This window comes from Ciconia boyciana, chromosome 4, assembly GCF_034638445.1.
Source record: "Ciconia boyciana chromosome 4, ASM3463844v1, whole genome shotgun sequence".
Lineage (NCBI taxonomy): Eukaryota > Metazoa > Chordata > Aves > Ciconiiformes > Ciconiidae > Ciconia > Ciconia boyciana.
The window spans coordinates 42,514,597-42,539,611 of record NC_132937.1 but is presented as its reverse complement, the minus strand read 5'-3'; the positions used below and the strand labels follow the sequence as shown (position 1 = coordinate 42,539,611).

At 38.5% G+C, this 25,015-nt stretch overlaps 1 protein-coding gene across 6 annotated transcripts in view; it reads right to left on the bottom strand.

Annotated features, from left to right (window-relative positions):
- Positions 1 to 25,015, bottom strand: part of HOMER1 (homer scaffold protein 1) — a 114,329-nt gene that overhangs the window by 63,932 nt on the left and 25,382 nt on the right. For all 6 annotated transcript variants that reach the window (XM_072859055.1, XM_072859054.1, XM_072859053.1 and 3 more), the window contains one exon: positions 4,973 to 5,129. In XM_072859055.1, coding sequence (XP_072715156.1) covers positions 4,973 to 5,129 — 157 coding nt within the window. The remainder of the gene's footprint in view (positions 1 to 4,972; positions 5,130 to 25,015) is intronic.

Genomic DNA, 25,015 nt, shown 5'->3' with positions numbered 1-25,015 from the left:
TATGCTTCTTGTCTTCTTGTGCACTGCTAGTGCCTGGAAGCCCACTTTTGAAATAACCTGGTGGAAGCCCAGAACAGAGCTGTACAAGTTCACTTAATGCTCAATCTCTCTTGCTGTGGAAGCTGTCAACAGTAGTATGTTTGAAATTAAATATCCTGGTGACAGTGTAGAAAAGAGTTTTCCTCCAACTCAAGCTCTAGCTATGTTGTCTAGCTTGCTGAAGCTCTAGTTTAATCCATTGCTTGACTAATTTGAACTTAAAGATTTGAGAGTGTGCATATTATGTCATGGATGTAATTTCCTCAGTGCAGAAGATGACTCTGAGGACAGGGACTTATGAACTCCAAGCAACAGGCAGGTTTAAAGCCTGAAGGACTGGCATTTGCTGCAGTGGCAGTGGCATATCTGGTTGCAAATTAACCCAGTGAAAAATCTTGGAGAAACCAATGAGTTTTTAGCTGAGACTGCTCACTGCTTCAGCTGAGCACATGGCTGGCTGCACAACAGACAGCCCAGAACAGGCTGCCCGGACCAGAATGGGGTATCTGTTTTGACAGCAGTCTGCATTTAGGCTGGGTTACAGTGACTGTCAAATTGCTTCCTTGCAAGGGAGAAAGGTAGGAAGAAAACTTTTAAAAAAATAATTGTATTGAGAAAGAGTTGCTGTGACTCTTCCCTTTATTTTCCAGCAGAAAAAAATGAGGTGGCTCCACTCCAGTGGGCAGTATTAGTCCAAAGACAGCAAGCTTCTCACTGGGAAGACTACATTCAGATCCCAGTGATACAAAAAAAAGAGTCCTTTCATTAGATTTACCAATTTTACAAGGAAATCAAGGCTTCCAATCCTCTCTGAATTAAAAGCATTAGTATGCTAGATCTCTCACGTGCTCAGTTAATTATGCTTTTAAAAAGTGCAATGCTAGAGCATACCACAGATACAGTGTCAGCTACTTCTGCAAAATACTAGATATGAATCCTTTATATCTTCAGCTTTAAAAAAATATTTATTTTTTAAATTAGAATTTATAATTAAGCCTGTCTTGTCTACTCAAATAGGTAGTGCTTTAACTGCTCTCCTCCACGCCAGATTTCACTGTCGAGTTACCAGTATAACACGTGTCAAGTATTTTATCAAGTTTTAAGAATGTTGTTAGTATAAATGTACAAGAATGTCTTAAAAACAGAACAGAGTCAATCTGACAGGCAGACATTTAGCTTTTGAAGAAAACTGATTTTGTTATCTTTAGATTTTGTTGGAATAATAAAATAGCTCTCATGTTTTCCTTTCATATTGGTTTAGCTATGAGAAAATAGGGCATGTGTCTTAGCTGTTCATTTTACTGACTGGAAACCCAACAGCTGCAAGATATACAGCAGTGGTCAAATAGTATTTGATCTAGTACTAAAATTGATGGCAATAATAATTAAGACACAAACTTCTTCAAAGAAAGATCACTGAAGACCTGTGATTACAGGCCTTACTTAAAACCTGTATTTAGCATTAAACAGGTTATCGCTTTAATGTGTGACTAGTTTATTTTACAACAGCCATTAAAATGTAAAGATCATCTATTGCCCTAACACTGATGGGAGACTTGACTCAGAAATAATATATACAAGGCTAACGGAACCTACAGACTGGAAAACCACTCTTTTCCAGAGTCTTCTCTTGTTTTAGACGAGCACAAATTACTAGGGTTTTTTTTTCCTATCTTGCATCTGTGAAAAAATTATTAGAGAGTTAACTAGTACTGCAGGAACCACATTACTTATCTCCTTTCTTTTCTCAGTGACTGCCAGAGATTGAACAGAAAAGACAGCAAGATTCTGGGAATAATCCTAGTGTCTGTGTGCAGTGTTACCGGAGAAATAATGGAGGCTTCCTTCCATCACCTAGGAGAAAGAAGTACTAAACCAGATTTTTCTAAGGAGCTATGAAATGACTAAATAATTAATGAGAACTGAAAGCCTTAGCAACAACTGCTCAATGTTGTCATGTCATATTGCATAAGAAATTTTATTTTTCAGGCTTTCTCTTGATTCCTAGAGTGGTAGGAGAAAAAGTCGCATAAAAGGTATTTACTCAAGAGGTCACAGAAACCAGCCTTGAGTTCTATCAGATTATTTGCATCAGGATCTTCCTGCCATGGCCAACAGGGATCCAGATACAGCACGTGACTATAAAGTATGGCCTGTACACTTAACACCTTATGGTCCTAGATAATTTTCTGGAGTCAAGTTAGAGGGAGATGCATCATTTCTTGTGCAAGGTATTTTAAAAGGAGACTAGCTTCAGAAAACAACATTACACAGAATGCATTAAAAATAAGCAGAACTTGCTTCTATAGGACCTATCTCAGCTGAATCTGGCTCATAGACCCATTGATATGGAATAAGGAAAAAAACCCTCTCTCTCAAAATACACCAAAGACCCCCACAAGCAAATTCAAGTGGGAATCTGCAATGTACAATAGCATCCCACAGAGGGGAGTGACAATCATGTCTTAAAAAATGGCCTTTTGTTTTCAAGGAGAAAGATTTAATGACTTTCAGACAATCAGTACAGAAGTAAAATTTTATCCAGCAATCCTGCTGAAATCCACTGACCTAAAGAGAGGGAGAGGTGAGGGACAGAAATAGGATTATGACTCAAATCTAAAGTATATCTCTCTCAAACTTTCCTTATTGTAGTCCAAGCGATGCGAGTTGCTATCACTTACTGACTTACTGCTCAGCACCTGAGCCGCTGTAACTGAGTAGCCACATGCACGTCATTCTCTCCACTGTACAAACCCACAGGGTGCTGTAAAACCCACCAGCATCAAGGTATACAATAAAACCTGGTTGGATCTATTCCCTCCAAGGGAGGTGCACGACAACTTCAAAACCAGTATGGTTCAACAACTGTTTTTGGCCACTGGCAACATGGGTATTTGAGACATTGTCAATGTGAACTTTGGGTTTGTTTTTTTTAAAAAAAAAAAAAAAAAAACACAAAACCCCCCCCAAAATACAAAAAACAACCCACAAAGTCATCTTTATTCAGTTTCATTTCAAAACTTAAAATGGGAGAATTAAATTGCATATCTTTTTCTCCTTTGCAAATTTAACGCTTCTGTCTGACCAATCAACAACATAAGGCATTGCAAGCTCATATGCCAGTAGTGTTACTGACACCCAGCTGTATGCCATATAGCAGACTCACTATTTGAATGCACTCCAAACTTAAGAATGCTTTATATTTAGCCCTTTGTACATACTATATTGTATATGTGCAGACATTAAAAAAAGATGGGGCTTTAACTAAAATAAAAAAATTATCTGGGAATTATGCTGAAAACCTCCTTAAAATTCTTCCATGGGTCCCCCTGCTATTCACCTGTGTATGTTTCAGAGCAGTGTTGTGATGCCTAAAACAATGGGTCTTTCTTAATCACGACTGGGATCCTAGATCTTAGTCAGACATCTAACATTTGGATGATAACATTATTAGGATTGCAGCAATCACAGAGAGAGTAAATAAAAGTGATAGATTGCATTATCATTATACCTTGCCAATAGTACTCCAAATGTAGAGGAAATGCTGCAGTAGACAAAAGAACAAATAAATAGATGAACAACTGCTTGACATTTTAACTCAGCAGCCACTTTGCAGGAGTTGCAGCTTTGGACAAAGGCAGAGGAATCCCAGCAGACAGCAGAATATGGATTTTGTAAACTGTGCAGATCAGTTAAGGTCTCACAGATTACAACTGCTAGTCTTGATTTCATACAGCATCTAGTTCCAATCCCGAAGTCTTTATACATAAAGAGTCACACAAAAGGTATTTTAATTATTTGACAGAACTAAAAGAATCATTTGATGGACGGCTGAGAAGGGAAGAAACAAAGTAAGACTTAAACTTGGAAAAATTCTGGTAGACTTTGATACCAGAGTCTCAATCACTTAAAAGTAGTATCATATAGAGATCTTTGACTATGAGATCTATTTCTATATACTTCTTTATGATAGAAATTCTCCTTCCTCATTTAAAATAGCAATAGTCTGGATATTTTTTTTAAAAAAGCAAGGTAATATTTTTCAGCTTTCAATAAACAGCCACAAAATCTCTGTGAATACTGCTATGCTCTAACAAAGTATTTCAGTTCCAACCATCATGAACTGATGCATCTCCAGAAGTTGCAAATGAAAGCCCCTTGAAAGGATTACAACTTTTGACACAATCTGTATATCTTTAATGTCCTTACTGCAGAGTGCTCTGATATGCTGTTTGTAAAGTTACTGTTTTTATAACCACTTGGGGTTATAAAAACCTAAGAACAGTCAAGTATTTTCTCCACGTCAAATTAATTTCTTACAACAGCAGCTCAACACATTATCCTTCCGAATTTAAAAAAAAAAAAAAAAGAAAAAGAAGAAGAAAGAAAAACACCCCCAAAAAAACCCAAATCAAGTTTTGAGAAAAGCTTACCATGGAGAGCTTTATTAGGAGGAATTCTCACATTCTCTACAGCAAAAATTGGAAGATTACGTAACAAAGGATTTACCAAGTGATTAGGGGCACTGAACAGATGTCCTTTATAATGCTGAAGCCAATGATATTGATAGATCATTGAATGTAGAGATGCAAACAGGTTATTGTAACCCTAGCTGTACTTTTTAGTGCATCTCACAGGGAATGTCTTTTTAGCCTGCTCGTAATATTAACTAAGTAACAGGTCATCACTTAAATTCAGCAATTAGTTTATCAAAGTAAACATGAATGCATGGAAAATAGCATTTTCGAATAAAAGTTTAAAACATAATGAAGCATTTAAAACATGTAATGAAGCAATGTTACCATTTTAACATGTCAGTAATCTGTTGCTCAGATAATGACAAAAATGTCTGAGAAGATACATGAAGCATATCAGACTAGAAAATAAACACAAAAATTGACGAAGCAAGCAAGTTTTCCAAAATAAAGCTTACCTTTGAGCCATCCAAACTGATTATCCTGTAGACATTTCTTGTGCTGTCATAGAAGTAGGACACAGTAACAGCATGCTTGCTGGTGGGAACCCAGTTCTTCTTAGTGTTTGGGTCAATCTGGAAGACGTGAGCTCGGGTGCTGAATATGGGTTGTTCCCTGAAGGACAGAGAATAAAAGTCATGAATCTAATTTGTACGTAATACTGTTGCACACAAGTTATCTGCCAGTTGTGCCCACTGGGATGTACACATTTCGCTTTGCATGATAAACTTTTCCTAAGAACTTCTGTACATGTTGCTGCACAGAGTAGGTAAGTGCATTAACATACATATGCAAGCAAAATGGAAGCCTTCTAAGGCAAAAATCAGCACCCAGCTGTACAGTCAGATAAAGACAGACAACTCTAATATAGATTCAGCTCTGTCCCATCATCTCCCCAGCCCTCACCCTCCATCTATCCCTTTAAACTAACTGGCATTAATAAGTGTGTAACTTCAGCTCATTACACTGCACACTGTAAAATGTGTATGACTTCAAACCCGCATCTTCTCAAAAATATTTTAATACTCTGATTATTCTAATCAGTTTTAGGCCATAATCTGAAACTGAACTGGTTGATTCAATGCAATTACTCTAAAACTAACATTAATTAGGGCCAGGAACATGTGTTGTGAAACCCTCACTCTTTGGAGCTTCACAGCTGAACATTTTCATAGCAACACTAAATATGTATAACATACATGGTTCGAAGTTAACTGCTTAGAAAATAAAATTATATAAGGTAAAAAATGTACTTTCGAATTTACAACTTATTTTCCCCATGATCATTACCAGGACATATAGTATTGCACAGAAATCTAAAAATACTTTAGTATCACTAAGATAGTTGCCAGCTTAAATTTAGCTACATTTTAGAGACAAATAGATTGCTGTATTCTTCAGGGAATGCTGCCATCAAATCCCAAAGATATTAAGTACCAGACCTTTAAGTTGGATTACACTTTTTAGGTTTTTGGACTCTCTTGTTTCCTCCCATTTCCAGGATGTGAAGAAACATATCCTTTGTCCCTGCCCTCATTTCCCTTTAAGAGGTAAGTTTTTAATACATTTTTCTGCCCAAAATAAAAGCAAAAGAAAAAAATAGGATTTTGGGTACTCATAGTCAAAGGGTTTTAATCTGGCATCATTACAAAGGGGTACATGTGAACTCTCAGAAATAACTCTACTGCTTGGCAGCAAAAGCAGCTGAGACCAGCTGCTTTCAGCAGCAGAATCGTATTACTCAGCTGGGAGTTAAGGCTCCTTGAAGCTCATCGGCCAGAAGATGTGGTGTTCTCCTATGTTGGGTGTTGGAAAAAGTGACAGAAAGGATACAGAACAGACAGCGAAACAGAGAGTTTCAGTGAAAGCTAAAGGAGAAGGAAGGCACGGCACTGGGATCAATGCACATGCTAGTCCTCCATACAAATGTCACTGTACCCTCAGCACGCACTCATCTTCTAAATCACCGAGCTATAGGAGGTTGGGTAGCTGTTTTCCTGATCCCAATCCCTTACACACAAACAAAGGTTATGCAAAGGTGACTTTTATAGCCTTTTTGTTAACAGAATCTTTACACTCATTCTTATTGCTCTTTTGAATATCTACAATTACTTCTTCAACCATACTTAAACTTTAGTTCTTATCTTCAATATTAGATAGGTTTTGCATTTACCTCCCAACTAAGCATATCCAATGTAATGTGATGCATAGTACCATAATGCAACCAGTTCTTTAACTGGAAAGTTAAAGAGCCCATCAAAACAAAAATCTTAGAAGCCTGACAATTATTTGGATGAAGACTGACACTGAGAGGAGAAAATAAAGGCTCTGACCACATTAACTAAAAAGACAAAAGAAGAGCTGAATCCAAATTGTAGATGTGTGGTTAATGAATACACATTTGACCAGCACTGATATTAAATTCTGTCACAGTACAGTATATATCACACATCTGGGACTTTCAACATACCACAGGTTAGGATTTTAATATGTAAAAGGTAGGGGAAAACTATACGACTAAAGCAAGTGGCAGTGTCAGTAAAAGCCTGATTGTTCAGCCCTGAGTTGCTGCTCTCCTGCTCTGTCAGAACAAAAATCTTCCACAGTCCCAGCTAAATATCCTCAATTTGTTTCATGAGGTGGCCTGCATATTCCTGCTGATCGCTCAGCAGTGTTGCTCAAAGACAAACCAGAGCACTTTGCAGGGCACGTGTGTGGGTCTGGCATAGACATTACAGTTAGGTATGGAAGAGCGTAAATGAAGCTTACTTACCCTTTTTTAATCGCTTCTGGTAAAACTAGAGTTACAGTCTTTTCTTTCCATGTTTTAACTGAACCTACAGCTTTGCTGAGTGACAAGCTGTCTACACTTTGTGGAAAAAGCATAGCACCCTTCGTTAAACTAGTTGGATAAAACATGGTTTTGCCAGATTACTGGGGTAATTAGAAATTTTTTTCTGACAAAGACGCTAAACTTCAGATGCCTCTAGAATTAGACCAACGTTTTGACACTTGATGATGAACATTTACAATTATTATTTCTTCAAACAAATGGAAGTTATGTACCTTATGCCTACAGGACTAAATATGTTATAGAATCAGTCACTGATGTGCCACTGAAGTCCTTCGAAGCTGCTGTACCATTAGGTCATCTGTACTTTTCTGTAGCAACATACTATAGAGCTACTTAAATTTTACAGCTGGTAAAACATTCAGAAACAAAACAAAAGGTAATATATAAAACATATACAAGATTTGTAACTTCAGCTAATCAATCTTTACTCAAACTTTTTGTTCTTCCGTTATCCACACAGGACAATAACACTCTCCCAGTCCAGAAGTTTCAATTAAATCAGTTGAAGTAATATTAGTCACAGGAGTATTAGTGTTAGTTAAATAGGAGAATAGTTTCCTTTTTCCCTTGCTAAGTGCTCAGACAATTAAGATATATAAAAATTATATTTTATGTTTAATATATATTTTTATATAAAAATGTAAAAATCTACTTTTGCCTACATAGAGTTGAGATAGAAAGAAGAGAACAGCTTTAAATAAGAAAAAACAATCCTGTAAAAAAACCCTACCAGTTCCTTACTCTTCCCTCTCTTCTCTTCCTCTTTCAGCTTTCTCTTGTAGTTCTTTCATTACCAGAAAGTATTTAGTATTCATTAAAGATACTAATAGGAACTAAGACAAGAACTCATCACTAATTACAAAGAGAAGTCATTCATTTTACCAGAAATATCCTGATGCTGAACAAAAAGAAAAGAAACTAACAAGAATGCCATAGTAACACAGTTTGACTATTAGAAATGTCCGCTCAGGCATGGCAGAAGCATTAAGGCTAATATGCTGCTGTTCTTAATTGGCTTAGACTGCAACATCACAATGGGCAAACCCAGACTAAAAAGAAAGAAGTACTAAGTCCTCCTGGACTTGAGTGGCAATGTGAGGACTAAAGAAGCATGAGAAGTGCCACTTAAGCAGGTAGTCACATGAGTTTTTTTCATCACTGATACAGAAGTCCATTCATTGATATGTGATCAGTCCTCGGCTAGGCTTACGAGAAAAGCTTGTGTCCTAACAGTTAAATGAACAGTGTTTTCAACCACTCTTTCCATTCTGACATCTTAACACATCCTTTTCAAAAATATGCAGACTACTGAATATAAGAACCTCAGGTTTCATTTTTCCGTATGTTAGACTAATTAAAGCTTTCACAAAAGAAGCTTAAGTTACTACAGAAGGTTAGAAGGAACTTTCCTTGCTAATCCATAATTACTATTTGCCTTTTTTTTAAAAAAGTATCTATTCTTTGATGCGCCTGGTACTTCCAGATCATGCCAACACTAGTGCTGAAGACCTCCTTCCTCTTACTTCTTTACCCACACTGTTGTTTTTTACCATGTTGTTGTTTACCATGACTACAAAGTTATTTTCATTGCCATAATACCTACAACTTCAAGGCCAGGATTCTGTTGTCTTAGTCACTGTAAAAACAACAAGGCCACTGAAAAGAAGGTATGAACTTCTACAACATTAGTTGATGTCCTACTTGCCTCCCCTTACGGTGTGTTAATGATGCTAAAAATTTTTTTTAAAATTACCCCCCCTTCCCCTGCATACTTTGACAGTTTGACAATTTATGCATACTGCATAAATTGACAGGGTTTTGGTAGGGAGGGTGCTGCACCGTGTGGAACGAGGTCAGGGACTGCCCTGTGCAGACACAAGAGCAGACCAGGATTGGGGCTGGAGAAAAAAGGGGACACAGGAGATGACACCTGAGCAGGGGCTGGAGCAAAGGGCTGCCCAAGCAGGAGCAGAAAGCAGACACGGGAGCAGGTATAACACTAAGGGGACTGTGGCCCATGGAGGAATTGAGTAAAAAAACGAAAAAGGAGCCACCTTAGGCACTGACCACCATCTTTTGAGTGCCACCTGTGGTGAGGGGAAGGGAGACCAGGGAGGAGCTGGAGAGGCGTCCACAGGGAAGATGAGGTGTGTCTTCTGTGTTTATTTAATTGTTTGTCTTCATCTTCATTGGCAATAAACTAAATGGAATTAAATTTCCTGAATCAAAATGGTTTTGTGGTGCATGACATTCCCTCCTTGCCACAAACAAAAAAAATAGACCTAAAACTTTATATAAAAGCCTCTCAGATCCCCAAAGTGTTCAAATACACTAGAAGTTTTCAATCTCTAAGCAGAGCTATTTTTTCCAACCAGTTGGACAAAAGGGGATGAATAAGCAGGTCCAGTGTGATGGGGTCCTCCTACTCAGCTCAGCTTTGATAGCTCTAAAGTATCTATCAAGTAATGAAAATTCCGTGAGAATGAACATTTATGTCAATCGTTTCAGCAATTTCTATTTCCCTGATATGGATCTTAAAAAGTCTAAAGTGCATTATCCAGACTTACTGGTTTTGATGCTCATGGAGTCCACATACAAGACTGTTTTCAAGACAAGTGCAACAAAATGTGCCTTGGAAATCCTTTTCATCACATTTGCAAGTTGCAGATAGAGCAAGATCCCACCCTTCAGATTTCAGTCTCAGAATGTCAGAGGAAGATGATGCCCTGTGCATCCAAAAACAGGACAGCACCTCTGTGCTCAGAACTGGAGTACAACCACACTCCAAGTTCCCTACCCTCAGTGGAGACCGGACAAAAAGTGTGCTGCCCTCAGGCCATTACAGCCACGGGCACTACAGACCCTGCCACATGGCAGCCGGCATGCTCAGCACACGCTCTGGCAGTCCTAAGGACTGCAAACTCTCTCAGTAGGCACCGCACGCATGTTTTTGCAGGTGGTAATTTTGCACACAGTGAGTTCTGAGCCTCTATAATATCTGTCATCCAAGGTAATTTCTCCCCATATCAGGCAACATGAATCCTCTGCGTGATCTCTCAGGCATTTGCTGATTATCCTCAGATTTAGGATAGGACAAAGACCTTTTTGCTTTTTCAAAATGACAGCATACCAAGACTACAGCTTTCTCCCAATGCCCTGCTACAGTTCTAAAAAATACTCTCCCTAGCTTGTTTTTAAAGCTGTAGCAAGCTTTTGTAACTCTAAGCAGCTTGAGGAGAGATCCCTGAAAAGAAATGAGGAGAGCGATTAAAAGCGCAGCTGTAGTCAAAACTCATTTGTCAACTATGGCATCCAAACATGGACAATGGTTTCTCAGGAGTTTGAGTCAACAAGCCCTGCAAACACAATTCAAAGCAACAGAAAAACACGGAATTTTCATTATTCCTAAAAATGCTCTCAAGTTTGATAAATACTGGACATGGTAGCTTGTGGGACAGTATCGCATAACATTGGCTTCTTGTTGTATGGAAACCGTTCTGAAATAAAATCTTTTTCTGGACAGAAAGTGGCTGACAACTTCCATCTTGAAACAAAAATTAAAATTATAAAGTACTTGAACAAAACATACTCAGCATACTTGTGAAATGAGTACATCTTAAGATTTTGCTTTCTGTATTACATACACACAATAACAACTTTAATGGCTCAAAATAAGCTTTGAGATAGTAAAAAAAGTGGAAGTTACAATCAAGCAACCAGATCGAAATCTCTCCCATACCACGAGCAGTTTATCTAGTTTTACACTTAAATTCTTAGACCTGCTTTTGCTGTTATGTTCTGGGTTTGAGTCAGGTTTACTCAAGGTCAGCAAAAGCATAGGGAGTTGTTCTCAAAAGGCTTGGTAAGTTTTCTGTATTTAGTTAGAAGTTAATGCATATATGCGCCCATTTACCTATAAAGTTCAATGGCTTACTTTACAGAATATGTTCTATAGCTACATAATACTGCACAGAGCAGTGCCTCCAAGCTTTTTTCTAAACTGTTTTGTTCCCATTTAACAATCAGCTTTTGGTATTAGATCTTCAACTATTTCTGAGTTGGCATACCATCACAAATAACACCAGCAATTTTTCAGGATTTGAAGGGAGAAAAATTATCTATAAACTTTCACTAAGCCTATAAAGTTAAGTAAAAAATGCATTTAACTTTGACAGAAACATTATTACATACTGTACATTAGATTTTCAAGGATCTGAAGTTTTGACCAACTAACATGCTTCAGCCTGAAATCAGGTATCGTACAGTATTTAATGGACATAAGGTACAGGAAGTCAGAAGAAGATCATTTAGTGATCTGCTCGTATTTACATTTCTATGAAATTAGTGTTTTGTCATGGGTGATGGAGGAGACAAGGCCTTGCTGATATGCCACCAGACAGCTGCCAGGCCTGTTGGCTTAATCAGCTTGGCCAGCTCCAACACTTTGCTTTTCCAAGGGTAAGCTGTAGCCTATGTTTTTAATATTTATTTTTATAAATCTACAATAGACATTTTGATGCCCAGTACTGCCTATTTTTTGGAAGGAAAGGTTCAAACCCCAGCCTGTAAACTCTGCCCCTTCCCCTCCACCTTTGCCCACACTACAGCATCTATGCTTCTTCATCCATGTTTTTTGTTCATTAGCTCTAGTCTTAAACGTGAACAAAGAAGTTTCAAAGATGGCAGAAATATAAAACATGGTTTGAAGTAATTCCAACCCTATGAAATTATAGGTCAGACTTTGAAAATACTGAAGAATTATTCAAACAGTAGATTTTTAAAGTTCCTTAGATGTCAACTAACTTTAGAAGATAACGGCAATCCCCCCACTGAATCAATGAAATGGCTTCTAACATTAAAGGGTATACAAATAAGCAAAAGCATTGCTGGACTCCCCTCTTACACTGCACTGCACAATGGTGACACTAATGTTAAACCATAGCTGGTTTCAGAATTCGAATTGACTTAGTAGCTTTAGTCCAGTGAATGGGAAATCACAACATGCTCTAAGATACTGTGCAAGTTATAAAAGCTGTTTACTACTAGAAATGGTTCTGTGATGGGTTCATATAAAAGTCCCTGGAAAACAGCCTACAGGAAAAGACTCCAGAGCACTGGTATTGCTTATAGTGAAGGCAGACAATTAGATGTAACAGAAGTACCACAGTACCCATTCCAGTGGAAATGTGACCAAGAACTTCATATTCATCCAATTTTACATCTGCATCATTTTGTATCATCCTAAAGAGACAGCATATCACACCGTCCCACACTGTTCATTTAATAAGGAGCTGTTGGTGATGATGGCAACCCCTTTTCCTCTTCTTTACCAAGTTGTGTTTTTTTTAATAAGTATTTGTACAAATAGAAGAATTAATAAAAATTGGTCTAAAACAAAATTCTAACTCAGAGTTAGACCTCCAGTATCTAACAAAAGGAAACTTCCACCTGAAACCTTCCTGCATTTTGGGGCAGAACATCTGACCCAAGAGATTCCTCTGTGATTATCAGGAGTTGAGCTCTTGCTCTCTCAACAAGCACTCTTTTTGACCTGACTCTTTATTTTCATCAAATTCTCAGAAATCTACTGAAATGTCAATGTCCCTATAAAGACTAGTTGAAATTTGAGAGCTATTCAGTCAGGAAGGGGAACAGTTGCGCTATATTTGTATACCTTAAAACCCTAGGCTTTAAAAAAACAAAACCAAAAACATTTTACTATGAGCTAAGAAGTATATGCAAAACACGTATGTATACAGCTAGGTGCAAATAATATAGTTTTATACAAGCTAGGCTAAATTTGACACCTATGAGTAGACAGAACTCTAACGAAGGCAGCGATTATGGACTTTCATTAGTAGAAAAACTGTCTACTTATGATTACTTGTATCAATGAATAAAAGTTTCTGTAGGACACAGGACGCAAGTCAGGAAAGCAGGTAACTTCAAAATGTAAGGCAGAAAACATTTCTGAAATTGATTCCTTCTGATAACATTTTGGCACACCCACTGATGTGGATGGCATCTTTATGAGCATGTAATCCTATAAAATAGTCCATTTGGGAAAAAAATGAACCACTCTCTATGTGCCAATATCAACTAAATGCTCACGAAGCCCGTACATGAGACCTTCCAGAGGAGGAAGGGAGAGAAGAAAGGCAGAGAAGTATCCTACAAGTAGGCACTGTAAGACAACTGCAGACAGCACTTAAAATTTATAGTAATCACATAAAATCGCAAGAGCTAGGATTACCATACCTTGGGAAATAAGGCTCTTGCTATTAAACCAAATAAACAAACAAAACCCAAAAAACATAATTATGAAGAGCAATGAGAAAGTTAATTTAAACTTATTCCTCTTCTATCTGAGCTTCCCATTCATAAGAGACCACTGAAGGATAGTAGTTATTGGTAAACTTTAGAATAGTAAAGAGCTTCTTCCACAACACAGATTTAAAATTAACTGTAGCACAGCACAGAGATTACAGTCTCACAAATTCAGTAACATCAACAGCATGGAAGCTGGCAGAGTTGCCAAGCACAGGACAAATCAGTGCTCAGGTTCCCACTCTCCAGAGGACAAGAAAAGCCAGGCACAATGAGTTTATTGTTGGGACAGTGGTGGTGGCAGGACAGGACGCTGCCTGTGCTGGCAGACCCAGGCACAGGAAAATGGAGTGAGTCTTAGACCAGCAGCCAAGTGACCTGTCTTTGATCCGTCTCTCAGACCTACCTTCTTGCCTCATTGCAAGTCATTCATTTGACCTGACAAACTCTTCCTTGGCACCCTCCCTCTTAGAAAATACACTTTTCCAATCTATTTCACTCGTACTCCTGTTCAGGCATTTCACTGACTGTGAAACCCTACAAAACATCAGGAACAAGGGTCCCTTAAACAGCTGTCCCCTAAATATTTGTCTCCAATACTCTTCTTTGCCCTGCTTGCCTTCATGGCCTTAACGTCACATTCATTTTGACATGCTCTGATCAGTGTTTTTACACACACAAATATATCCACCTCAAAGATATTACAAAGTGTGTTAATAATAAAGTTGATCACTAATTCAGTTAGCATACTTTGAGCACACCAAGCAAACAGATTCTCTCCTCAATATCTTGCATTAGGAACAACCCCCTCGCAGCCCTCCTTGGCCCCCACCATATTACAAGGCACAGAAAATGCAAAAGCACTCAGAAGCCAAGAACTGTCTTTTGTTTCATCCCATCTTCAGATGCCTAACATCAGGTGGGGAAGGCTTTAACATATTACCTTAAAATTCATGAGATTGATGGAATAAATTATTTCGGTAGGTCAGTGTTAACTTCACTGCATGACAGATGTTTTAAATTTTTTCTTAATTTCCAGAGCAAATTTGAGATACCAGTAGAGAAGACTTAAGTGAATTCTCTAGTTGCACTACTATTTCTCAGAATACAGTGAAAATCTGAATGACACCATCTGTTCATTTTCCTTCAAACAAGCAATGGACCATATTCATCCACGATACACTGAAATCAGATGGGTCTTACCAGATATGTTCAATGTCCAGTTCAACAGGAAACCCCCATGTTTTGCTTTCTCACAAATTGCATAAAGCAAAAACTGAAACATGAACACATATGCACGTTCTTCAGAGAAAGAACAGGTTATAGGGCACGGGATTCTGCAGTAAAATTTGGCTTACTTAGATGTGAGTCACAGTTACACCTGTAGCTCAGGCATTTCATCCTGCTACCTAGGTAGTATCTCTCTAGTTGCTTGTCCTCACCATGCTGAACCTCTGCTAGAAGTCTGCCTCCTAACTGCACAGAACAGCTTGCAGTCTAGCACTGCTGTCTTCGGGGGCTCCCAAGATGGTAAAGGCATTCCTGCTGAGCTCTAACAAGCAGAGTCAACAACCCTAAAAGTCCTGATCAAAATAGAACACATTGAATTACATTTGCCAGTTAAGATGCAAACTCCTATATTCAGAATAAAACAGATACTACTTAAAATTAAGGCTTACATTCTAGAGCAAGGAAAAAACCCCAACAAAACTCTTAAATTTGTGGTATAATGTCAGTAAACATGGATCTACTGCTGCTAAAGAGTAAAAAAGGTACCTGAAGGCTATGTACAGTGCAATGTTAACCTGATTAAAAAAAAGGAAGAAAAACAGATAAACACTGGATTTGTTTTCACTTCTATAATTCTGTGGGTTTTTAAGAAATGCCTGTTCTCCAATGCCCCCAGCTATCACATGCTGTCCAGTTCTGCAGGTAGGCAACCAGCCAAAGTGTTGCAGGAAACACCCACACCAAGAATTTATCACTGACTACAAAAGTTCCTCCTAGAGCTACATGAAGGTCCATCTCTAAGGTTTTCCTTTTTCCTCCTTCCATCCAACCTTCAAAAGCTCATTTTCATACCATGAATCAAGTGAGAGCTTTGGGAGTCAGATGAGACAACAAAAAGCATATTACCTAGGACAAGTACTCAGCTTTATCTTCACGCTTCTCACTTCAGTTTATTAAGTTATTCCAGGGATATAGGCATCTTCAGAATTTCTCTAGGTACCTAAGTGATTGTTCCTCTAAATTGTGCAAGTAAGTGGACAAAAGTATCTCTGAATTAACTTTTACCTTAAATTTGTTTTTAAATTACAAGATTGGAGAGAACTAATCAGCAGCTTTTAATGACTTAAGAGCAGCTAAACTACGTTAAGTTGAATTTTAGGATAGATATTTACCTATAGTGAAAATACTAAGTAATCATTATAGCAAAAATTGATCCAAAGTTGTATTTTATTCCTGGATTTTGCTCTGTCCAAAAATCCTTGTCAAGGAAGTCAAGAGAGGAGTTCTTCTGTCTTTATGACTAGACAATTAAGTTTAAGATGTATAGCTATTTTGCACATCTAGTCACTGAAAGTGTTAACCAGGAGCAAACAGAAAAACAACCTAATGTCAGGTTCTATTCCATGAACAAAGAACCCTGAAACAACAGGCTAAGGAGACATTTCTGAAAGTAGTGTAGATGTTAACATTCCTGCAACAGCCCTTACATACAGTAAACTAAGCTAAGCTGCATCTGGAATAAGAAACAGGCAGGCAATGGTCTGAAAATACTCATTTCCCTCCATTCTACAGCATGGAAAAGCAACTTTGCCACACTTGCAACATGAACAGAAATGAGAGGAATGAAGCATACACAGCACAATGCAGCAAAGGAAGAAATAATGTCTTTCATACCTGTTAGGAAAAAAAGTTTAGAAAGGTCCAAAAGCAATTGATAGCCAGGTTTCCCTTTTAATTCCCCTAGTTCCTTGATAATCTCTGTACAGAGGCAATCTTTCCTTTGCAATCTACATCTAAAATCTCCTATGCAATGGAGCATATGTCAGTCAGATTACTCTTACAGAACTCATGCAAATATTTTAAGGGAGAACATAAAGCAGCTTAACTCTTCAGCTTGAACTTCTACTGCTACTTAGCACAGCACTTTAACACACGGTCACACAACGAGTAAATTAGTTTCCTGCCCTCTGCACCACCACTTTTCTCAAGTTTAAATAAATAGACATTTTCTAGACATGGTCCTCAGGAACAGTATCTATAGTCTTCAGAACCATTACAAGACCTACAGTTTTAACAAAAAAAACCCCCGAAGATAAAAGAAAGAAAAACCCTGTACCAGCAGAACAAGCACAGCTCTCCAAACATAGAAGCAGAGAGGGTGAGAGCACAAAGTTGCTTTGGGATCCAGAGATGCTGCTGGTGAGCCAGGACTCTGAGCCCTGCTTTACAAGCAGGCCCAGCAGTGCTCTCCTTTCCAGGGGCATGGAGAAGGAGGATGAGGAGGAAGGCTATAGATGGGACACGATTTTCAATCTACTGCAATCTCCAGAATGCAAGCCTGTTCCCATCCAGCATGTTTTCCTTGTCACATTTCACAGATACCCTCAAATTAGTTCATGGACTCTTTGAGATCTAAAGTTCAAAACTTTCCTTTGCAAAACAATTTTCAGTTTGTGAGAAGGGCTGTTAATGCCACTCACAACTAATTAGACCGATTGATGCTGACTAAACAAGGTGAGAATTAAGCCAGACTGGATGGGGCCATTTAGGTGCTATTGCTGAGGCACAGATGGGGAAAAACAGCACCCTGCAAGCACATGAAGACTCTTCGATGTTAATCATACTGTTTGGTGGGATATAAGGGTGATAAGACAGCAGTGGTAGAAGTGCCAGCCAGAGTAACACATTCAAACAATTGACAGACTGAAAACCCCTTGCTTTGTCCCAACATGAAAGCACAAGACTGCCCAAAATTCAACACCCTCTGTTCCAAAGTTTGGTTAGATCAATTTAGTTGCCGTAATGAAATCCTTCAGCAGCACTGACAAGTGTCACTGTGCACAGCTAGCGCAGCAAGAAGGAGCCAAGAACAGAGGGCTGGCACTAGGACATGCAGTCATGCAGAGCACTGAAATAATAGTGGCAATCCTACATTAACTTAACTTCCATAAAACACAGAGAACGTAAACACAGTATTTTCTAATTTGACATTTAGTGTGATTTTGTGCGCTCCATCAAGTCTCATCGTCGCTTATGACAAAAATTTCTGTTCTGATGGCTGTATTTCACAGGTATGAGGCAACAGAGACAAAGCTAGGGCATTTGACAATAGACAGATGAGAATTTTGGAACCTAAAAAGGAATAGAAGGAATAGAAGGAATGCAAATGCAGTACTTTCTAATTTGACATTTAGTGTGATTTTGTGCGCTCCATCAAGTCTCATCATTGCCTATGACAAGAACTTTTGTACTGATGGCTGTATTTCACAGGTATGAGGCAACAGAGACAAAGCTAGGGCATTTGACAACAGACAGATGAAAATTTTGGAACCTAAAAAGAAATAAAGGAAGGCAAAATCATAGAATCAATTCATCATGTGTTTCCACTGAGATAATCAGCAATTATATGGTAAATGGTGATAGTATTTAAAAATCAGTATTTTTAGATGATGTTAAGTTCAACTGCTGTTTTTCCAATCATCTTTGACTTTGAGAGACAACACTCAACTAATACTACTCATAATTTTGCTGTTCTAAAGACTAGATTTCTCAGCAACTTGTTCACAACAGAAAAACCAAGGAATATATATCTTCTTTGTTTATTATGAGACACTTGAAATTTGTCTCGAGTCTTTTGCTACATATTTCTGTAGCAAAATAAAGTTTCCTCACTTGGGACCTTGTCTTTAGCAATGCTTCCTTGCAATGCTTCTTACCATTTTTAATTACCCTCCTTATTGCCTTTAAACTTCCATCTTGCTTCCTTGTAGGTCTTCATACAGGAATGATCACACCTCCTTACCACTTCTCACCCCATCAACCAAGTCCACCTCACCTTTTTCTACATCGCCAAGTTACTAATCTTGACATGCCTTCTACATGTGAAAATCCTTTTCATTTTAGTGGGCCTGGCACTTTTCATTCCTTTCATTTCCAGCTTAAAACCCACAAACCCCTTACTTAACTTTAAGAAGTTGTCAGTTAACAGTCAGTTTTGAGAGCTTTTACACTTAACCCTCAGAAATAAACAGCCTGAAATAAACCATTAGCACAACCTGCACGTTGACTGCAGACACCTCAAAGCTGAAGTCACGCTTGCAGCAGCACCAGTGGAAGTATCAGAACTTACATATGGAGTGAGCAGAATGAACCAGGCCAAATAAACATGCATTTCATCACTATCACCATCAACTGATCTTCAAACAATTTGCAATCCCATCCAGACTGCTACAGCTGCATGCTAACTTTCAAAAAGAATCACTGGTCCACATCACAAGATGAGAATTGGATTATTTCATTTGTATCAAGGAACTGAATTAGACTCCTAGAAAGGTAAACAAATTAATTTTATATTCATAAGTAACAAATCAATTTGAATCATCCCACTGAGCACTGTGAGAACTATAAAGCCTCTTTAATTCACTCTGAACATGCCATTACAGTGCCAGCAAGTTGCTCCCTTCTGATAACTTACGGCCTAGTAAACGCTACTGAATTTTGGAAGCAGTGGCTGCACCTATATTGAGCTGTAACTGGAAGTGACATATCTTGGCTTCCCTGATTGTTCACACCACACATATACCAAACATGTTCTGAGACTCCTCCTAAGGCAGGACACCCGAATATCATTCCTGATGGGGCTCCACAGCAGTTTGCTCATCAGATTACTGAAGGCTCTCCTAGGACGGCTCCAAATCCTGTTTCCCCCGATGACGTGCCTTGCTCTGTCAGGCAACTTCCCACCATAATGGTGAGATTCACAACAAACATACAGAGCACAATTCGTTTTTGAATATATCAGTATGACCACACACTGTGCACAGAGCAAATGGTGCCCTGCACAGCCCGGACATGGGAACAGGTATGCAGGTCTGCACAGTAAATGTCAGCTAAGGGATTGTGCCAAGTGCTGTGCCGTGGGGATGGGCCCCAAAGCTGGAGAGGAACGGCCGTGCCTGGACCAGGCTATCTCACTGATGAGCAGCTCATAGGGAAGACGACCGTGCTGGAAACACAATGGCTGTATCAGTACTACCCTTGGATATTGCTACCCAAATAATGTAAAGGAACATTTCTTCACTGATGGCTCATGCCCTTGCTTTGATTGCGCTGGTGGAGGCTGATAAAGACAAAGTATTATGTGTTAGTTGTACTGGAACTAGGTTATCAATCACTCTGCAAAGCATACTTCAAAATATAGCTTATACTTCAGAAAGGCACCTACAATGATTGTAGTTCTAACCCCAAGATAGCAGGTAGGTATCAGGGCTTTTTACCCAGATGGAAGTTACTTTACTTGTTGGAAGTAGAAAGCTGTATTTAAAAACATTTTACTCATGTATGCTAAATGTGGTATAGTCTTCCCGAACTGGAGATCTTAGGTGCTCACACGTTTACTCTCAAAGGAGGCTTAACTGAAGCATCAAATACAAGTCCATGTAGCAGAAACTGACATTTCCCACTCTCTAACAGGTTTTGTGTTTAGAAAAAGAATACTTACAACAATATATGACTGCTTAACCTAGTAAATAGAATGCCATGAGTAGGAAGGACTAATACCACACTGAACTGCAAAAAACCCTCAGTGTTTACAAGCCAATCAAGAAGAATGGTTCTTCAGGAAGATGAATGGCATACATATAAGACAAGATGATTTAGAGAAAAATTTTGTATCTGCCAGTTAAAGTATCGGTTTTAATCATTACTTAATCAGCTCTGTGTGAAGTTTGATCATGACCACTTGCTTCCCAAACCTCTGGCACACAAGCATATTAGTTTATAAGCATACTGGTATCTGAAACTAGAATCCTTGTCTTTTTTCTTTCTTCTAATGGCCTTCATTAAGGTGTCAGGTGGCATAAGCAGGTCACCATGACTGTCAAGTTTCAATTAAGGTTAACTGCTATTGTGTCACTCTGGTTAGGGATATTTCTTGTTCAATACAAGCTTCTCATAGAAGAATGCTAGCTGCATTTTTCAAATGTGAAAGATGAAATTTCACTTCATGATCATAACCAGCAATGCTAATCATAAACTGTGTGTTATCATCCAGTTCTTTATAGCAGCACACAGTCACATACTTTGCTGCAAAACCGGTATTCATATGAGGCACCATTCAATGATCTGGTTTTCAAAAATCAGTTAACTTACCCGCAGTCTGAAATCATCATTCTATCCCTCCCAGTATTTCTCCTCTACAATGAGGAAGCTAGCAGGACTTGCACAGAGTGAAGACAAAAATCTGTATCTTAATCACTGCGTAAATTCCACCCATATTCTTCCTCAAGGACTTCAGAAAAGTATTGTCACGTGCAAGTTGCAGGATCATCAAGCCAGCAATTTTAAGGGTCTGAAGAGACTCATTAGGATTTGTGCAGAGCCATACAGGACATCAAATCAAACCTCTGTTCCAGGTTCCCACTACATAAATAGCATTTTCTGAGGTTGCGGAACCGCTTGGATGGTTGGATTTTGTAAAACCACTTTGAACTTGAACATGGTGTTGACACTTAATATTCTTCCTTGACAGAAGCCTCCCGCCAGGATGTCAACTATTCTTTTCCAAATTATTCCAGAAACATATGCAACATCCTACACGTTGCTCTAAGTGACAATTAAGTCCTCTGAATCAGCAAAGCCTTGAGTTTTACAAAAACAATAGCCAGTGGCAGAAGTAGCAGAGCAACAAGACAAGCAAGAAGGTGGAACAGAGGGTAACCTTTACAAGATCTAGACTTGGGTCCTATCTGTAAAGGCTGAGTTAGTGCAAGTGATTTGAGGATTACCATGTCCATCTCTGAGCACTCAAGAGCAGTAGTATTCTTTAAATCTAGGATTTAAGGTTGTTACTAAGGAGCAGAAGAGAAGGACTCTTTAAATATATTTTCATGCTAAGTAAAATTCTTCTTCATAAGAACAATGGAGAAAGTAGCAGATTGTTTTCCTTTGTCTAAGAACTTCTCTCCAGAATAATATTAATTCTCAAATCCTGCTAACAATAAAAGTTGCAGATGTTATAGAAAAGGCCCTGATAATGCCCTTTAATCCATCCCAGTAATAGAACTATTCTAGCTTTTGTTCCAACCTGATTTTAAAAATTCATAATCAATGTGGACAAAAAGGGAGGATTTTTTTAAAAGATGTATCTCACATTTAAGGTCACCAAATATATAATTACCAGTAAAAATTATCTCAGATCTTGCGTGGCCCATTAAGATCTGTTTTAAGAGACATGGGCAGCATTTGCATTCACATGTGAGGTAACTTAGGGAATCTAGAGTTTAGTGCTCACATTTCACAGAAATCCCATCAAAACGGATCATTACTTAACCACGTGCTTCAGCACCTGTGTCTTTTTCCAGAAAAATTCCCAAAGATCCTGGGAGTTTCACTATTGTGCATAGCCAGACATGCTGCCATCTGAGCTGTGCAGTGCGTCTGAAGAACCAAGCCTACTTAGGACTCAAATCAGCAGGACACCACCTATTCCCAAGCACTGCCAATCATTTCCACGTAGGAACCCAGTTCCTACATATGTCTAGACACAGAGAGCTCTGGGTGCCTGGGCAGTAGGCTTGCTAAAGCAGACACAGGAAATCCTTCCATGTTTTGTACAAGAACAAGAACAAATATTGACATGGGAGGAACATATACTTGGATGTTGAAAAAGCACTTGGAAATCAGTATCCAGAAGCTGAAAGTAAGTTAATCCAAGAGAAATTGTTCCTGTCTAATTGCAGGTTAACTCTTTTAGTCACACATAAGTCAGTGAAAAATACAGCTAGTGCAAAAGCACAGGTGTACCAGTTTCAAAGTCAATTGGCCAAACAGCTGCTTAGAACCTCAGTTACTGCATGCAGTGATGTGACAACAGAGCTACACAGCATATATTCTTCCATACGCTCATTGTTGTTGGTATGGAAAACACTTCATACCCAAAAAGCCCTGACAGGGCTGCATACTCCACAATAAGTCATATGTTGGAGAAACACTGGTTTCTCCAATATCAGACAGTACATTCTTTCAGATTTTTGTGCAGACAAGCCAGGGCTAGAAGACTGCTGGAAAAGAATAGGCACAAGAAGTAGGAATTGCGAGAATACATGTCAAAGATGATTTATTTCACCAACACTTCACTGTAAAGTGTTGACCATTTAAAGCTCATTCTTCAGTTTTCAAAACTCAAGGAAGATCTCATTATATGTCCTGTTACAAGAATATCTTCAAGATTAACTATGGATTCAAGACTATAGCATACTATTTACAGAATAAGTCATTTAAAAGCATTTTAAAAACCCAAATTCTAAACAAATTCTAAACTAAATAATAGCAATATTACCTATTATGTTTTTTACTATGAAAGACACTATCGAAAGGGGAAAAAATGCCATTTCTCAACAAGCTGAGACTCAACCTCGTAGACAGTTTCAAAAAAACCTTTCCAGACCTGAGCTTCAAAACTGAAGAGCAAACTCGGACAGGGATAGCTCTGAGTCTGGATCTTTTGGAATGCTTCCTGCCAGAATAGACAGACACTGCTGTAGCAAAAGGTAGGTAGATCCCATCTGTAATGGCACCTCCCTTGTGCCAACCCTCGTATTTGTACAGCCATGCAGTCAGTTAGGTTACAGTACTGACGTGACTCACTGCACAAATGTTTGTGCTGCAGCAGACTACAGGAAAAAGCAGCCTCCATCTTCTGTTGTTCCCACCTTTTGGTGGCAAGCTCAGTGAAAACTTAACACTCGAGATGTTGACAAAGAATACAGCCACAAAGATGGACAAAACAGTTCCTGCGAATCATTTGCATGTATATGGAGGAAGAAAAACCTGAGAGGAGCTATGTATTTCAAGTTCTTCCCTCTTTATGCAGGTAAAAGCCATCAGTCAAAACGAGTGATGCGAACTGCTTAAGTTAGCTAACTTGATATCTGTAGCTTTAAAAAAAAAAATAAAAAATTATGACTAGATACCGGAAATGTCAATATATGCTTTATCTGGCAATCCTGCATCATCTATTGCATGTTTAAACAGTGTCTCCCTAGACTAATTTTTTTAATGATGACTGGCATTCACCACTACTTGCCACCACAGAAGCGTGTCAGAATGCAGTGTGTTGCCAGAAGCATATTTGTGATGCAGTTCCAGAAAATCAATACAGTATTCAAACACAGTTCCATTACTTTGCAGAATGGAGCAGACGATATTAATACCACTACCAGGGCTCTGTGTAGATACAACAGAGCCCAATACTGCATGGTGCAAGGCCCAGGTGGAATAAAACAGCTCCCTCTAGCCTCCTCTCCCCTCTAACATACGTGTCCTGAACACAACATTAATTCACATGGGTCTCACACAGCCCAGTCTTGGAAAAAATAAGAACTAAAATACTCGCAACAGAGTGGGGAAAAGAAACCTATTATCAAAATTAGATCTAAAAGTGGATTTTTCATAATGCAATGCTTCCACACCCATTGCACCTTACCTTTAAGACTGAATACATCTGAAAAAGCCTTGCAGGGAGAACAGCACAAAACCCTGAACTAGAAAGAATGCTCTTGCAGTTTTTTTTTTACAGAAGGCTTCACCTAAGTAGGGCTTTTAAATACACATTTCAACCTAACATGGTATCTTTAAAAAAAAAAAAAAAAAAGAAAGATGGACTGAGTACTCCAATTTTTCTTTTTACTTTAAATAATACAGAATACTTTGTCCCTTTGTTCATTGTTACAGTTTCTTGCTACTAAGACTATAACCACATACATGGGGAAGTCAGAGATTTTTCTCAAGTGCAGGACTGTCTCAGATACAAAGAGCACATTGTTAAAACACAAGCACACTTAATTTCTGTGTGCATATATATACATATACTCATGTGAGTTCCGTTCCAGATCTGGTCTCAGCCTCGTTGGGTATCTCTACACCACACTTGCTCCCTTGCTAAGCACCTCTTGAACCATAACTTCTGGACTAGAAGAGACACCAGCTCTTGGTAATTACTTCAGGTCTCAACAGCTTCAAAATTAAAGATATCTAAAAGAGTAGAAGAACTAAGTTTCTAATCTGTATGAAGTGTTTGCATTGTTTAGAT